The following is a 19,320-nucleotide window of genomic DNA, read 5'->3' on the forward strand; positions in this document are numbered from 1 at the left end:
TTACTGTCTGAAGAATTGTATTGATAACCTAACTGTTGAAAAAGAGGTGTAGGGCACAAAAAAAAAATCCCCTGATTATATTACATTAACCTCCCCTTTGCTTCTCCTATAATAGTGTTTTAAGTATTTAGAATCTATGCCCAATGGAAGGCACAGACAATTCGTATAAGAATTTAGTGAAAATCTTATGTAAACGTTTGCTTCTTTTGAACAAATGTGACAATATATCTGAAATTTTTTATATGGAGTACTCCCTTAGGTCAGAAAAGCACTGACCTAGAAGTTGGAGAGACCATGTTAGTGACAAACACCTTCCCTAATTGATCATTTGAATGGTTCTTGAACAAAGTTAGTGGTGGGCTTCGTTGTGTGATTTTGGGTGATAGCACTCCTAATAAAGAGGGTATTTGACAATGAAATGTTCATCAACTTGGGTTTCCAATTACAAAGTCTATAAATGCAATGCTTTCTCAAATCATGATGAGTTGTTTTCACATTGAGTTGATGGGATTAGAGATGAAGCTACACTAAAGGGAACCCCAAGATTCATGGTAGTCACAACATGGCATGCTCTAAGCCGTGGATAACCTTGAAAATGCAGGTAGAAGTGGTAGTAGTGGAGAAGTTGTGTTGTTAGGGATTCCTTTGGCGTGTGCCATGTCACTTTAAAATGGGCTTTATTGGCCTCCTCACAAATAACTCTATCAACATCCCCTTTGGTGAGATTTGGAGCATCAATACGAAAGTCCAGAGGGGGGCTTCTTAATGTCAAGATTTAGTTGGTGGAGAAGATAAATTCAATTGGCGTACCAACTAAATCCAAAGCCTTGTCTAGCAAGCTGCATTGAATGTTGGAGCTAGACACAAACAAACTATTGCAGATTGAACGAGAATCACAAACCATGCATTGAATCCTATGTATGATCACAATGTGGAAAATCAATGAGGTGAAGAGAGGGTGAGTGCCAAACTTAGCTAAGATTGTGGATCTGTTTTCGTGGTGTGAATATGTTTCACCAACATATTGATGAGAACTCTTTAAAGATCATTGAAGTTCAGAAAAGGAGAATCTCAGCCTGAATGTTTTGAGTTAGATCTGAAAACATGGTCTCTTGAAGGTGGCTAGTGCTATGCAACTCCTAATTGTAAGAGCGTGGATGGCTTAGAAGAACTGTAGAGGACCTGCAAATAAAGCAGAAAAAGCTTGCTCCTATGTTTTGTGATTATCTAAGTTGCACCCAGCCTGCAAAAAATAGACATTTTCATGCTAGAGCCAATCATATAATATTAAATCATCAAACCTTCAAGATAGAGAAGTGGAGCTCGTTGATTGCAATAGAAATGACCAAGGGGAAGTATCAATTCTAAAATTTGTTAGGAGTAAAAAAAGGAATCTTAATGTCTGATTTTATATCATGTCATTAGTCCACGTTGGCAGAATTTATGCAATGTCAGAATTCCTTGCCAGTAAGTTTCATGTCATATTAATAGTCCTTGTCAGTGAAATACAAGTTAATGTAAGCAGCTTCCCTCCAAACGCAGCCCCTCTTGCCATGATGACACTGGAAGATTCCAGAAAAGTCTCTTCTTGAGGAAACAAAACTCAGTTGCTCTTTATATATATATATATATGTTAATTTTAATTTTAATTTTTCAAATTTAAAAAATGCATCTTCAATTTCATCCATGCTCACACAAAGTTAAGATATATAGTCTATGTTTCTCGGATGAAGTAGAGACGTAAGATTCCAGAATTAATATGAATAGAAAATGGATGATTGCGGATGTCATTCCCGATGTTTAAGCAAGTTAATGCACGAATTAATATGGTTGGATATGCATTTTCAACAGTACTTTCCATGGAGATCAACCAGCCTTATATGCCACTGTTATAATCTTAATTTCAGAATCTTTTTTTTTAGAAGTTTCCTTTCCCCTTTTTGCACTTTTTTATTATAGGTTTAGTGCTTTTCTGCTGTTGTTGTGATTTTTCAACATATAAACTTATGGAAAAAAGACTATAATATGATGAATTTGTGGATGCACATGTTGGATAAATTTCTCTGCATGCATTGTAAAGTATTGTACGGGCAGCACCGATATTTATCCCCATTTGTTGGAAGAGAAAAAACCAAATAGTGGTATTTGTATTAGTGACATAGCTCCATTGTGCAAATTTTCCTGGAAGGTATCATTTTCTATTTTTTGATATTTGTACTTGATATGCATGCAGGCTCCTCAAGAAAACAACAAAAAGTTATCAAAGCTTATGTCACTTGATGATAAAAGTCAAGCCATGATTCGTCGACCACCAACACGAAGCAAGAGTATGCTGTCAAGTCTGTTTAGTCGGCACAAATCAATGAAGCAGAAATCAGCTCTCGCATTGTAAATGTTCTATGTAAACCTGACTACACTCACACTCGTTTAAAATGAATCAAATGTGCGCTGTATAGGTCCGCTGAACCTGTGTAAGTATCCAATAAATTTTGTATAGAATTCTGTTGTTTTTAAGTTGGGATATTTCCTCTTAGAAAATAATTATTGGATGGATGCATTTTCGAACCGCCCTTTCATAATAATCCGATGGACTGTTGGATAAGCTATAGTCTGGTGATTATTTCCCCAGATTTTACTGACTGTTCAAGCAGAGATCATAGTTGTACAATTAAATTCGTACTTGGATTTTTTTTATTTCCTTTCAAGAAATCAAAATCTCTTATTTTTTCCAAGTATGTATTCTTGAAAGCAGAAAAGAGTAGATGTCTTATTCAAAATTATGTTTCTTCCTTCCTTTCTGAACTTTGACGAACCAGTGAATATCTTTGTAGGAGAAAGCCAGAAATGTATCTTAGAAATGGAACTTGTGTGTAAATCATCGGTTTAAATAGCAGGCTTGAAATTTAGTCCGTCCTTGACCCTTAGTCAGCTCAATTTGATTCTCAATGTTTGTTTGTCGTTTTATTGTATTACCATGATGTCTACTCAATCTTCAAAAATGAAACTTTTATCACTAGCATGTTTCTATGATGTAATATTTGAAACCAGGCTTCTTGAATTGCGTAATTTTTACTTTCAAGAGTGCAACAAGTTCTGGTTTCTTTGATTTTATTTTTTGGGTACCATATTGGCTTGTCTATTGAAGATTATTCTCCTTATAGAAAGAAAGAAAGAAATTATTTTAACGTCCATGAGGCTAAAGATAGCCTATGAGACAGATTGCTTCTTCATCCGCTTGATGTATTCGGCCCTTTTTCTTTGAAGCTTCAAAATAAATGCTCCCAGCTTCTCGACAAACCCCTCGCTAAATAGATTATCCCAAGAGCTAGCTGCCAATATATCTACATAACTTTTACTGTTGTCTTTGAAGGCCTCACATTCTAAAATGAAATGTTTTTCTGTTTCCACTTTTCCGGAAGAACAAAAAATGCATACTCTTTCCTCCCACACTTCCTTTGGCCTTTTACAGCGCCCTGTTTCACAACGGAGTTGATAAGAATTAGTCCTTAACTAAGCAATAAGAATTTTGGCCCTCCAAGAGATATTGGCCTCTATGTATGCTTTTGGTTGATGACTATGAGTGAGATTAAACACTTCAATATAGTAAATTTTCTTTCTTCTTAGCTCCTTATCCCAAGTACGCTTGTGGAACTTTTCCATAACAAAAGCTTTTATCTCTTTGCTGTTTATGGAACACGCGTTCAAGCAAATACCCCATTTACTAAACCATTTGTTATTTTGTTGCATCCAAGTTTTTTTGCTTTTGCACAATCTATCATTAAAGACAACCTTAGGCCATCTACCCTCCTTCATTTGCTCATGTTTTTTTAAATACCTTAAGACTCGCACCATAGCAATTGCTTCAATAGGAGCAGTGCTTGTTTCACTTAACAAGATAACATAAGGAACTGCACTTTTAATCTTAAATTTGTTTGTAATCAAATGCTTCTGAATTTTCTCAATTTGTCTTCACTGCATGTCGGATGTACTGCTGGCCCATAGTTCACAACCATAGAGAATCACCAGAATCACTAGAAGCCCAAAAAGAGTTTGAGTGGTTTTCCAGTCCCATAACTTTGCGTCTCTACACCTATTTTGAAAAGCATAAAATGCTTTCCAACCCCCCAAATTTCTTTTCTTTCTACAACCATTCCAGCTTAGATTTTTGTTGAAGTCAATTCCGAGGTATTTGTAATCCGCAACTTCTTCTAGAATGTTGCCTTCAAAGTAGAACTTATGTTGTTTTTTCTTAGAGAAAACCACTACTTTCGTTTTGCTGATATTGACTTGCATCCCCACACTTCTACAAAAATGCTCAAGGGATAGTAAGTGCTCTTGCAAACCGAGAGCCAATTTACAATCAGAATAAGGTCATCTGCATACAAAAGAAGCCTTATAACAAACTTGCCCAAATAGATACCATCACCCCCTTGCGAATTTAACCACTCCTCAAGCTTGTCGATATATAAACCAAAAAGGGTAGGAGACAGTGGGCAACCTTGCTTGACCCCGACATTGCTTCTAAAACTTTCAGAAATGCCTGCTGAAGTTCTAATTTTGATTTTCACCTCTTCAAACAACCTATGCACAATTGCTCTCAAATGTTTAGGCAACTTTACTTCGAGTCATTTAATTTACAACTTTTCTGTCCATCATTAGAGCTTAGATAATCTGGTGGTGCAACAATTTACATTAACAAATTCTTTTAATATGCCGTTTTTGGTTTAATTACTGTGCATCTGGAACCCATCAATTCTTGGACGGAGGATATATATGTTTCTGAGATTAGATTTCATTTTTCCTTTCACCCTTGTGAATGTCAACTTAGTAGTTCGAAGTAGCACAACTCCACTGTAGCCAAAATTGCATGTCTATATACTAGTGTAAGAAAGTAGTTTCTATGTCTATATATGTATATATGTATATAGACATGCAATTTTGGCTACAGTGGAGTTGTGCTACTTCGAACTACTAAGTTGACATTCACAAGGGTGAAAGGAAAAATGAAATCTAATCTCAGAAACATTAAACAACCCACAACTTGCCTATTAACTCCATATTCTCTGTGCCCCTCAATGCAACTTTGGTCAACAAGACAATGTTGTATTAATGAGTGAAAAGGAACTGTTTTGCGTTTTAATTTTTAGGGCATGATATTGTTGACAATAGAAACAAATTTGATTGATATTAGGCCTATAAAGCCCATGTTATTTTTAGGAAGCATCAATGTAATTATGGAACACGTCCTTTGTATAAGTGACATATTGTAATGCTTTATTCAGTTTGCTAGTCATATATGGAGGCAGGTAAAATATTTTTGATGTACAAATATTTTTACTAATTTCTAATTTATCTTATACAATCTTAAATATTAAGTTGGAGATACTATTGAAGTGTATAAATATAACATAAACATTAGTTGAATGTACAAAATTGTTTGATACAAACAAGTCTTAATGGAATGTAGGATTGCTTTCCTTTGAAGTCAATATTATGGGAGAAATCTTAAAAGACTTGCTCAGGTATCTTTTGATGTTTGGGTTCACTTTAATTGGTAGGTATTATTGTTGTGGCCTAATAATCCCAAACATCAACCATTTTGCTATGAAACCATGAAGTTGTAGTTTGGGTTGTTGCTATCAAACACTTTCACGAGATGTCTCTCTTTGTTAAGAATAAACTAAGTTGCTAGTGATGTGTGGTGAGATGGGGTAGGCTCACTAAAGGTGTGGTATTTATATTATGGGATTTAATATAATTTCTTATTAGTTGCACAATTCAATTATAAAGTTTTCTAAGTCCCACTATTTGAAGAAAACACAAGAACGAAGTTTTGTACCATGGTTGATACTAGTCTCGTATGGTTATTAAATAAAGGAAACAAGATTTGTGCTTTTGTGCTTCTAGGTGTGATGGGATTAGCACAAAGTTAGGTTATAGTGAGAGTAATTGGAAGCAAAAGAGATGCATAATTCTATAAAAAGACATTTACCAAAACAAGTAAATGACTACAACGCTATAGACATGTTCTACACAAAACTGCGGAGGCTTGTAGTTATAGTGGAAGCAACTTGGAGCAAAAAAAATGCATAATTTCATAAAAATACATTACCAAATCCAGAGGTAAAGTAGATGTCTAGAGCACCATAGACATATCCAACTCTTAACTGTTGTATTAAATTGCATTACAACATACATAAAGAGATTATAGAGTGGAGATACTTGGTAGGCTAGACTTCTAAGAAGAATTTTGATTACAAGTCTTGTGTATGCCATTCAACTAATAATATGCTTATACATCTACAATGCAACCCAGGGGAGAGTTTGATGAGGTAATAGCCCATATTTATAGTATGATATGATCAAAGCAATGCACACAGTGGAATTTATGCTCCACAACAATAGCTATGATGAATTTCTCTTGCATACATTGTCAATTAGGTTATGGAATATAACTGTTAAGCATACAAACAAACAAATGAATCTTGATCACAACATACACAATTGGTGTGAGTGACTTTCAGTTTTGCATTCCCTTACCTTGAGGGGGCAATTTGCAAAGTATCAGTAGGAATTTTGCTCATGACAATTCCCACTTCAATTAAATATTTTCCTAAATGATGAACACCATACAAATCTAAAAGGAAGACAACCATAATGTTATGGACCAAACTCCACAAATAGCATATGAATAACAAGAATAAGAAACTCCATGCATTTAGAGTGATAAAAAGTCAATAAATAACAATCCACTTTGAGGCCAAAATCTCATTTGACAATGAATCCAATGTGCATGACAAGATGCATATACAAATGAATCTCCTTTATAATTAATATGAGATTAAGTGAGCATGATGTAAATTGCCACTAAGCTAACTTAATCCCAACTAATAAATTAATAATGATGATTGCGAGGGCCTTGACATATTCAATCTCCATCAAAAAGGATTTGCCTTCAAAGCTTGTAATTGAAGGAGTTTTTTCATGAACCGCTCTTTGTTCCTTGTAGCTTCTTCTAGAGGCATATTCTTCCACACGATTAGGTACTCCATAATGTTTCTATTCCAAAGAGATAGAGAATGTCAATCTACAACTTTTTCTAGTGTAAGAATCAACTTCCTTTCTTTACCTAATTTAAAATTTTTGTTTGCATTGTCATAGTTTGCCCAAAAACCTTTTTTAGACAAGATACATGAAAAGCCTTGTGAATGTGAGAAGGAAACATAAATTAAAATCCTTATGAATGCGAGAAGAAGTCAAATCTAACTCATATGCAATTGTCCAATCGTTGTGAGAAAATTCCCCTCCAGACAATTGGATTTCTCCATAGATCTACCCAAGGTTTGTGACAAAACTTGTATAGGCTATTCACATATTTTCCCTAGATTTGATTTCCTAATCTCGTAGCAATCAAGAAATAATATTGGTAGGGTGAGTAGCATACCTTAATCTTGGCTTTTGATGATGATCCTAACTGATATTGGGGACGAACATCTTGCTCCGACCTCTTAGAGATCCATCCTCAACTCCGAGCACCTGTAAGAAACATCAATCTACTTCTTCCAAGCAAGATGTGATTAGAGATATGTCAGATCTAGTGTATCCTATTCAAGATAATCCAAATCCTTTAGCAGTATGCATTAAATAACATGAAATGGGGCAGAAATCAAGAAATCTATATTATTATGAAGAATCTTGATATAGTTTTTCACCTTGAGTGTTTCAAGATCCTTCCCAGCTCTTGAGCTCTAGCTCCTCTTTGGCATATGTTCATAAGTAAGGCAAATGTAATGTCCTCTTCTAATTAAATTGCCCAAGGGAGGACGTAGTAGCCTATCTAACCCCATAGGCTATAGTCATTTGTAAAGGGGGAAACCCATTATTTGATGTTATTGGGGTAACATTAGATAATTTGGGGTAAATGGAGGGAAACTTACAATAGAAGTCAAATTTGGGGCAAATGGAGGGAAACTTGTGAGCCACTTAAATTAAAATTAGGAGGGAAAAAACCTCGAAGGAAATCTATAAAAAGGAGGGAGGAGATTCATTTTGATCATCATGGATTGTTGATCTTTCTAATTTTTGCATTGAGACTCTTGGAGGGTTTTAAGACCCCTTTTTCTCTGGTTGGTTTCGGTGGTGAAAGATTCCACCCTACCCAATCCACCTTTCTCTTTTACTACATGACTGAACTCTGTTTCGCATAATTTTTTGAGGCAACAATTCTGGGTAGCAAGGGTTTCTGAGGTTTTATCTATGGTATTCGATACTTTCCAGGGCATTTGTATGTGACAACATATTATTCTAAGGCCAAATATGAAACACCGGATCCTTTCTAAGGTATTTATCTATGGCAGCATATCATTTTGAGGCCAAATGTGAGTTAGGGGATCCTTTTTAGGGCAGTTTTCCTATGGCAACAAACTACATTTATGAGGCACGTGCGACAAAAATATTGAGTCTGAGGCTACGCGTATTAGAAGCAATTATGTCTAAGGCAACATATCTTCTTCTTGGGGCAAAGCTAAGGGTGGTAGTTTCAATTTTGAGGCAGTAGAGGTTGATTGGATCATTCTGAGGCGACGAGAGCTAGACAGATTGTCCTAAGGCAACGAATCAACCTCTAAGGTAGTGTCATTTTCTTAGACAAGCAAAGGATGGGAATTTAGTGGCAGAGGTAGCGAGGGCTACACTGATTTCCCTAAGGCAGTAAAACAACCTTCTAAGCTAGCAAGGGTTGGGAAGGGTCTTATTGTGGCAACATGTAACCTTTCTGAGGTCAACCCAAGGTTGGAAATAACCCTACTGTAGTAGTGGATCATCCTTTAGGGCAAGTGAGGCATCAAGGATGGGACAAAGGACAACATTGGCAATCTGTGGTGCTGGGTTAGCAGGATGCCTGTAGCTGGATATGAACCTACAATGCATTGACTCAGGGCATCAAGCAAGCCAAGGGAAGTCTCCTTAGGTATCTGGGTCACGACTAGCTGACAACAAGGAGCCAAGGGAGACAACAAGGGTCGTGTTGATGGGAAATATATACTGCCAACAGTTAGGGGGTCTCCTCGGTGTGAAGTCCTAATTAGACCCCACACCGTTTGGTATAAGAGCCCCATCTGGTATGTGGGCCCGACTGCCACCATGACTATTTTACTCTTGGTTGTTCAAATGAAGAGTGGTTAGTATGAGATCAAGAGTGAAATGCTTGAAAATGAGGAATAAATCAACCCACAAGTGACAAACTTGCAAAGAAATGTGCAAGAGTATGGCAACAAAACAAGAAGAAGAAGTGCACCTTAAATAGGAATCGGTTAGCCAAAACCATTCGACACATGAAGTAAGAATGTGCTAGATTTGAACTGCAATAGTTCACAATAGGTTACTAGCATTAGCATGGAAGAAAGAAAACAAAGATCAAAGCAAACATATAAGAAATCACCACAAATTAGTTCATCAACATAAAGCTAATATGAAAACACACATGCAGACATGATTGGAGTATTGGTTAGCCATTATTACCAACAAAGGAATGCATAAAGAATCTATTCCAAAATGAAGAACTTCTTATTAATGATGTTGCAAGTTAAAATACATACACCACAAGCCCGTCAAAATTATTTGACTCACATTAGGATCACACATTTGACAAAAGAAGAAAACTCGATATCATGAGCTTTGTTCTAGCCATGGCAACATTACAATGAATAACAACTACAATCATGATATCTTCCTTCAACCATGAGTATGCACTTTGACAAATGATACTATGAGATGGATTGAATGACAATTATGATCATCAAGGGGAAAATGAGCATTCTTCCCTTGAAACAGTGAAACGTGTTGAGAAATCTAAGGGCTACAATTAGGATGATTTTTCTTAAACTTGATAATTGCTTGTGATGTATTTTTTACTTTTTTATTGATTATTAACTTCTTCTCTTATTATTATGTTATTCTTATCATCAAACAATTACCAAAGCAAGAAGATCAACAATACACAAGAACATAGGATGTAGGCTACAAGCCAGAGCCAAAACCTCTCCACCTGAGAGGAAAACCCACAAACCCACAAACTGTACTTGCGAGGCTGACTTGGTCTTGGAGGTTATTTTGACACTTTTAAATACAAAAATATTTCTTTTGACATGTTACAATGTGCCCAATGGGGTCTTCTTCATATGCCAATGACTATTGACTTCTTGTCACTAGGATAAACCCTAGAAGCACTCAATGGGTGCTTGACCTATAAATAAAAGACCTTGAGCATGAAACCCACGCTACAAAAAAATAACAATAATAATTTTTCTTTCTTTTTACAATATACAAGAAGCAAGAGTACATTTCATATTGATGAAGTCCGAACCTAGTTACACATTTCAACACTCCCTCTTAACTAGGGAGGTATTCATAATCGTATATGCACATTCTAAAACTAAAGAGATCTTATAAGAAGAGTCAGATTGGTAATCCATCTCATAAGCTATCATTTCAGCGTATCTCTTTGCATCATGCCCATCAACATTGTCACATAGCAAGGCATTGACTAACAACTCTATCTCTCCACAAGATCAGAGCACAACGCTGGCAAGACCAATCACTGATGAACACCATCATCATTGTTTCTCAAGGTACATATCCCACATGGGTGTTCAAAAGGTATGTTCTTCTAGGACATTTCCTGTCTTAGAATAACACATCCTCAAGGAATTTCCTCTTCGACTACTCTTACCTATTAGATTCCCTACCTCATTCTCAAAGAGTATTAGAAACTAGATGCTTCAATCCTCCATTCTTTCTTCACTAATTGAAGACATGAATGATGTGTCTATCTCTCCCTCTTAACTAGAGAAGATATATCAACCAATCCACACTTGTCTCTCAAATACACACGCTTCTTATTAGGAAGAGATTTTGTCAAAATGTCAACTACCTGCTCATTGGTGGAGATATACTGTAGCTGCAACTCCATCTTGCACCAACTTTCGTATGTAATGATAATTGTTATTTATGTGCTTTGTCTTTCCATGGAACATTGGGTCTTTAGAAAATCTTATACAATTGGTGTTATCACAATGTATAACAATAGGGTCCGCCAGTCCTTCAAACAAGTATGAAAACAACTTCCTCAACTGGACAACTTCTCTGCTTATTTCACATGCTGCAATATATTCAACCTCAATGCTACTCAAAGAAATTGACTCTTGCTTTCTACTCATCCAAGATATCATAGAGGATCCCAAACTAAAATATCCTCCAATAGTGCTTCTCCCATCCATCTCACTGCCTCCCCAATCAGAATCTGTAAATCCAATCAAGTGGACATCATTCTTTCTATCATACTTAAGGCAATAGTGGATTGTTCCTCATAGATATCTCAGTATATGCTTGGTTGCTATCCAATGGTCATGCTTGGGCTCTACCTGGAACTGACTGAGAATATTCATTGCAAAACAAATGTCTAGTCGAGTATTCACCAAATACATCAGAGAGCCAACCAATTGTCTATACTTTGTCGAATCCACAGGGCTTGAATCAAAACCTCTTAGCCTCTTCGAATTTGTAATCATAGGGGTTGTCATAGGCTTGCAATCCATCATGTCAAACCTTTGCAACATCTTAATCACATATTTTCCTTGACCTAGATATATTTCATCAGGTCCTTGCCAAACTTCCAACCCCAAGTAATAATGCATCAACCCTAGATCCTTCATATCGAATTCTGCTGCCAATTGTTTTTTTCACTCTTGAATACGACTTTCTACACATGTCATGAGACGATCATCCACATATGAAATAATGATTATTGGTTCATCCTTCACAACCCTAATATAGAGATTCTAATCGGCAAAACTCTTCGAGAAGCCCAATCTTTGCAGATATGTGTCCATTCTATCATACCAAGCCCTTGGTGCTTTCTTAAGGCCATGAAGTGCCTTCTTCAGCTTGAAGACATGGGTCTCTCTATCATTCACTTAAAATCCCAAAGGATTGTTCTATAGAGACTTCTTCATCGATAATGCCATTTAGGAATGTTGTCTTAACATCCATTTGATGGATGTTCCATCCCATCGATGCTGCCAATGAGACCAACGATCGTATAGTTGTATACTTAGCTTTAGGTGCAAATGTCTCATCATAATCAATGTCTTCTTGTTGGGAGAAACCCCTAGCCACAAATCTTGCCTTATATTTGTCAATACTTCCATCTGTTGCATGTTTAATCTTATAGAGCCACTTGGAAGTTACCACATATTTGTTTTCAGGCCTAGGAACGTTTTCCCAAACTCCATTCTTCATTATTGATTGATATTATTCATTCATAACATCTTTCCATTCTTGATGTTTGAAAACATATTCAAAGGTGGATGGTTCTACTTTGATTAACTTTGTCATATAGGCTGCATACCTTGAATATCTTTTGGGCTTCTTACTTTCCTTGAATGTACCTTTGGCTGCTGCTCCATGTCCTTCCACATCTAAAAGAGTAGACTTCAACCAATTAGGTCTCTTTCTGTTTTCAGAGATGTTGAATTGTTACACAGGCTCATTGGGACCTTCTTCTTCATGATTTGAATCCTCTTCCTCCCTATTGCATTATTCAAATATTGGAAGTTCTTCATCATCAGAGTCAATTAGGAGGTCCTTTGATTTCTTGAATGCAATACTTTCATCAAAGATCACATCTCGGCTTACTTCTATTCGGTGCCCTTCCTTTATGTAGATCTTATATGCCTTTGAAGTGTTACTATAGCTAACAAATATTCCCTTCATGCTTGTAGGATCCAACTTCTTTCTCTTATCTTTCAAAATGTGAATGTAGATAGGACAACCAAATATTCAGAGATGGTCTACACTTGGTTTCTTCCTAGTGAATGCTTCTTCATGAGTCATGTTGTGTAGTGATCTACGAGGACTTCGATTTTGAATGTAGACATCAATTTTTGTTGCTTCACCCCACAAAAATTTAGGCAAGTCTTGATCATGTAACATGGCCCTAACACTTTCCTCAATCGAGTGATTCTTTCGTTTTGCTACTCCATTTTTATCTGGATTATATGGAACTATTAGCTCCCTCTTAATTCCAACCTTCTTACAGAAAGCTATGATCTCTTTTGAATTGTATCCCCCTCCATTATCATATATTAGCACCTTTATTCTTCTTTAATTTTGTCTACTTCTGCTTTGAATTCTTGAAAATTTTCGAATACTTCATCCTTGGACTTTAGCAAATAGATCCAAGTTTTCCTTGAGTGGTCATCAATGAAAGTTACATAATATAGATGACCTCCAAGAGACTTTGTAGACATAGGACCACAGACATTAGAGTGAATGAGATCCAGGATTTCTTTTGATCTTGAAGCATTGCTTCCAAATGGTTTCTTAACATTTTTACCTAATGCACATCCCTTGCACACTCCATGATCCTCCTTGAGTTCAAGGATGCCATTCACCATTGAATTTAGAGTTGGTAAGATTTTGTAGTGAAGGTGTCCAAACCTTCTATGCCAAAGTTCACATGGACTCACTTCAATGTGAACCAATCCCTGACTTCAATGACTTCTTCAAAGATGTATTGATCTTGATCATGCCCTTAGTCAACCTTTGCTCTGATACCATGTTGAGAAATCTGTAGGGCTACAATTAGGATGATTTCTCTCAAACTTGATAACTGCTTGTGATGTATTTTTACCTTTTATTGATTATTAGCTTCTTCTCTTATTATTATGTTATTCTTATTATCAAACAACTACCAAAGCTAGAAGATCAACAATATACAAGAACACATGATGTAGCCTACAAGTCAGGGCCAAAGCCTCTCCACTTGAGAGAAAACCCACAAATCTCCTCTCTTCTTATAGATTCTTCAAATGATGAATTCCAAGACCTCTATACCAAGACCAATACCCTTCCAAGTCCAAGCCAGACCTTCTTGATGATGTGCTTCTTCTATCCAAGTCAAACCAAGCCAAATCTCTTCCAATTACACAACTTCGACCCCCAACTATAGAATTTTGGCCTCCACTGCAGGTCTGAAATTTTTGGGCCTTGTAATAGTTATTGCTTCCAAACGTGTGAGAAATTCTAGGGCTTCCAAGACTTACTTTGACCTTCGCTTGGGTTGCTTCTCCTTCTAGGGCTTGTGGGTGACCTTATTTATGCAATTTCCTCAACTTCAACCTTGCAGCTACAAAACTCTAGCCTTCCTTTCACACGTGAGAGAGACAGAGAGAGAGAACCCAAAAATGTTTTCCTTCGTCCTTCTATCCTTCTTCTCTCGCTTTTCTTCTGCTTCTCCTTTGCTTGGATGATGAGTAGTGAGTGAGTGCCCATAGGAGGTCGAGTTCCCTCCTATATATAGGCTTCCAAGGAGGATGACATGCCCTAATGAGGCCGACTTCCTAGTTGCTAGACCGACTTGGTCTTGGAGGGTATTTTGACACTTTTAAATACAAAAATAATTCTTTTGACATGTTACAATGTGTCCAATGGGGTCTTCTTCATATGACAATGACTCTATTGACTTCTTGACACTAGGACAAGCCCTAGAAGCACTCAATGGGTTCTTGACCTATAAATAAAAGTACCTTGCGCTTGACACCCATGCTACAAAAAAATAACAATAATAATTTTTCTTTCTTTTTACAATATACAAGAATCAAGAGTACATTTCATATTTATGAAGACCGAACCTAGTTACACATTTCAATAAAATGTCATAGAATCTTTCAAAGCGAGGTTGTACAATTTGTATTTTCCGTTGTGATGTCCTTCAAATACTTCATAACCTCTTCCATATGATTATATTAAAACCCCTCCACATATAAAAATACTGGAATTGAGGTTTCCAGCGAGAAATCCCATAGCGATTATGTTTTCAGTAATATATGTCATGTCCAAATGAAAACCACTTTCCTGATATTTCCTTTTGTTATGTGACATAATGTGCCGAGCTTTGATTTGAACAACCCTCATTGCATTCTTTATATGTGTCCAAGAATCCGTTTGTGATACTACCAAGTGTGCCTTCCTTCATGATTGCAGATTGTGTTGAACCTTCATCCACGAGCTACACAATTTTAGAGCAAGATCTAAACCTTCAACCCCGCTAGTCTTCATTTCATTTGAAACGTTGCTGGCCATTTGTTTCTTGTTTCAATGGAAAAGATTATTGACACCTATCACGATTCTCTTAGTAAGTGATGTGCTTGATCCATACTGCATTTTGCTCCAGTTGATCCAATCTCTGCAACATAAACAAATAAAACCTCCTTGGTTAAAAAAAAAGCTTGAACAAGCACATTCCCAAAGAAAATATATGATTAACACTTTCAACAAATTTTTTCTCATTCAAGTTCTGTGATGACGTGGGCCAGTTGTGATGTGGGAGCTAAACATGTCTACAAAGGGATGGTGGCTGAATGATGCTAAGAAACAGAAAATATTTTGAAATGATAAATAATAAATAATAAAACAACTATGCCTTGTAAGTAACGATGCCTTGGTGACTGCACTATTATAATGATGATAATTCCAATTGTACCCAAAGAAATAATGCTTGATCACCATTATACTTCTTTAATGGAGTGAAAGGGTCATAGCAATCACTTTCCACATTCAAGAGGCAACCTACTAAAGGATCAATATTGTGGCATGTCGTATGAGCATTGGGGTTGAATGTGGCCGCGTAAACAAACTACTCCTTGACTTGGCAGTGAAATAAACAGTGCATGGATATTTCGTTCAAGCCAGAGATGAATGTAAGAAACCACTTTTATAACATTTTATAGTATGGTGTGAGAATCCATATCATTAAAAGAGTCATTTATCATGAGGTAAGTGGCTTTGGTCACACTGTGACGAGTCAGATCTTGATGAAGTAAAGAAATTAGTTTAATTACATTAAGGTCCACATCAAATCATAAGTCCAAAGTAGGCTAGGGTTCATAATAGAAAAATAACACGTGGGGGGTATCATCTCAACCAATGCCTTTTCTTGAAAAGAAGTTCAATGAAAATGTGCATTTTGAAGATTGAAGCTTGATGCACAACATTCCTTTTCCTTAAAGAATAATACAATAATATAAAGCTTTAAAATTTCATGAGTGAAGCAATAAATCCTCCAACCATGATGCATTCAAAAGAATGAGAACTAAGATAAGGCAGGGCAGATATAGACTATGCGCTTTGTGAAAACCTAAGCAACCATATCCTTTGATGACAACTAGGTCAGTTAAGGATTTTGACCGATTCAAGCCACATGAATGCCATTAAAATCTTGAAAAGCAAAGGGTGACCCAAAATTTAGGTATGTGGACTAAATTTTTTTGGGGGGTGTTGTAGGGGCTACAACAATCGATGAACCACTCGTAGAATCTAACATCTCTGCATTCGCCCCATTAATATATTGAGTCTAATCAATGATGCACGAAAATATTGAACTAGATACTATGGGTACCACTTTGAGTTACTTTGACCCTTTACAGATGTGCCATTCATCTGTCTCCTTATCTAGGTCCTGTTAGTCTTTACACACTAAACCAAGAGCTTACACATGCAAGTTTTCAACAAGATATAGAAAACATGACAAAGGTTTTATGTGTTCATAACTTTAAAGTGAGTGTTTGGTGTTGCTCCGCTACCAGCGAGCGTCCATAGCCCCATCACAGTCACTCGAGAAATCACAAGTAGTGCTTCATTGCCAATGCGCATCCATAGCCTCGACGAAGTTGCTTGTATCACCCTTTCTCACGCCTTTACCATTTTATTTATTTTTTCCTTTTCATGCACATTGACATTATTATTAGGGAATTCATTGCGCCAGAGTGGATGAGATCCCAACTTATTTTATGGGCAAGAGAGGTTGTGTGTTGTTTTGTAGAAACTAGAAGATATTATGACTTAGGTTTGCCCTCATGCCATGTTTCCACATCACATCTCCAACCCACAGGTGAAAAATAAAAGTACAAATCAAAGATGTTTAGGACCAGATCGAAAATAGATTTCAGGGTATGGATATAGGCCTTATGAAACGATTAGAGTTACCCACAAGTACCAACTCATATTTTCCTTGTTAATAGATCAAACTCACGAATAGATATTCGAGATAGGGCTTCAATACCAGGGTGTACAAGACAACACCTCTTGGAGTGGCCATCACAACCACACATAACCATTGATTGGGATTTCAAAATTATGGGCAAAGCAAGTAAGGAAAGGTCTTCACAACATCATTTATGTACATACTTGAAAAATACCATGCAAAGAACATGGCTTGAATGCTAGTGCAATGCAATGCAAAATGAAAGAACAAATGCATTGCACTGTAAACAACCACTGAATGCAATATAACGAAAAGTGATGCAAGAAGATGAATATAAAATAAATGGATAATGCAAGGGAGCAAAGAAAGTTGAATGTAATAAAGATAACACAATGCAGAGGAATGGGGCTTCAATGATGTGCAAAATGAAATAAAATATTCATGTAATAGAGATGTAATGCAAGAAAACTAAACTAAATGAAAACTAAAGATGTCATGCAATGCAATGAAATGAAAATTAATGTAGGGAAATGATGCTCAATGCAAAATAAATGCATAATGTTATGAGGCAAACAAAGCTACCTGCAATAAATGAAAAGCGCAATGTTGGAAAACAATGTATGTGCAAAGGATGAAATATCTAACTAGATGCAATAGAGGAAAACATCAAAAAGTGAGTCAAAACTAAATGAAAAATGAAAGAGCTATGCGATGCAAGAGCTATGCGATGCAAGAGCTATGCTAGATGATCTGAAATCAGGGTTTGATAACTTGTTATGCTTACAAGAACCTCCCACTTAGTTAAACAAACAAATGATCTAGCTTATATATGACATTTGCGGAATTAAATTCTTGGAACAGGTGTATGTTTTCTTTTAACTGTTTAAGTGCTTTAAGTCCATTTGTTTCTGCTGATATTAAACATATATAACAACCATATAATGCAACAAATAAACAACCACACATAACAACAAATTTAATCTAGGAGTTCACCCGAATATCGTGGGCTACGTCTCCTTGAGCTTTTGTCATCTTGACTTGGCTCTTTGGGATTATGGCAATGTTTATTTTACAAGTTCCATACTTAACTCCAAAGGTTACTGAACTGAATCAATGGGCTTAGAATACCATCTATATCCCTGTCATGGCTGTCATCACTCTGCAAACAGATCTAAGCTCCCTTAGACTTGATTCCTTCAATCAGTGCTCTGAGCTACCTTGAGCTTCTTGATGGCACTAACTCCTTCAGAATTCTTTAACTGTCACTGAAACCTCATCTACTGTCTCCAGCACATATTAGACACCGAAAATAGACTGATCATTTTCTCAAAATGAGCACTGCATCCCCAAACTAGGCCTTCCTCCATGGTTGGCACTGGGTAGCTTGAAACTTCCCTGTAGCATCTCGGCCTTTAGAAGTCTTCAAATGCTTCTGCAAATCCCTGCAATGGATTTAGAATGCTCATTATAGTCAGGAATGACTATTGGTTTGCTGAGAACGAGTACTAGTAGCTCCTACAATTGCCTCCAACTCCTGGTGGCCCTAAGCTCCAAAATCTCCCTAGATGAAAATCTCTATGAAGATGACTTCTTCAGCTTCTCTGGACTGTTCCATTGGCTTTAGAAGGCTCCAATTAGCCTAGCTAGCCTCTTGTTTCACTCTCTCTGGTCGAAAACTGCTCCTGGAGTGCATTTAGTCAATATCCCCTAGGGATACTCCACCAAATTTGGTGAACTGCACTTAACTCAGGATAAAATGGCATATTCGCCTAAATTTATCTGCTTCGCCAAACTGACCATTGGAGGTGAGCCGTTACATTAAATTTCTGGCACACATATGACGGTATAACCCTGACGGTTAGGGAGAATGCCGCATAGATCTGGCGGTCGGGTAACATGCAACCGCATGTTGGGCGCTGTAATCGACGGTTAAGTCGGGACATGTGAACAATTTTTATGGGGACTGCTGGCAGTCCTAACCCTCAATCCTCCACCTGTTATAACACAAATATGCAATGCAACCATTGTATGTTAAGAAACACATCGGGCGGAGGTGGTAGAGCGCTGTTCTGTCTAGCCAGAGGTCATGGGTTTGATTCCATCGAACTTATACAAAATTTGCTTAACCATTCCAGGGCCACGTGGTAGCCTCCAGGCTTGCCATGTGTCGGCACCTGATTGGTCCCCAAAAAGGAATATTCCAAGGAATATTCCTTGGAATATACTTTTTTTAATATTTCCAAAAACCAAATTAATCTTGGTCAAATGTCCAAAAATTG

At 36.8% G+C, this 19,320-nt stretch overlaps 1 protein-coding gene across 3 annotated transcripts in view; it reads left to right on the forward strand.

The window, feature by feature from the left end:
- Positions 1 to 19,320, forward strand: part of LOC149197795 (protein ABIL1-like) — a 181,546-nt gene that overhangs the window by 49,327 nt on the left and 112,899 nt on the right. For 2 of the 3 annotated variants that reach the window (XR_016254789.1, XR_016254788.1), the window contains exon 9: positions 2,234 to 2,471. Coding sequence is in view for 1 of the 3 variants with exons in the window: in XM_089405974.1 (XP_089262100.1) it covers positions 2,234 to 2,392 (159 nt within the window). In the remaining 2 variants the exon portion in view is untranslated. Of the gene's footprint in view, positions 1 to 2,233; positions 2,733 to 19,320 lie in introns of those variants that run through there. The other variant, XM_089405974.1, reaches the window with a different exon arrangement.

The sequence above is a fragment of the Pinus tabuliformis genome, chromosome 2_2 (assembly GCF_031772625.1).
Source record: "Pinus tabuliformis cultivar Carrire ecotype Pingquan chromosome 2_2, CPIR1, whole genome shotgun sequence".
Lineage (NCBI taxonomy): Eukaryota > Viridiplantae > Streptophyta > Pinopsida > Pinales > Pinaceae > Pinus > Pinus tabuliformis.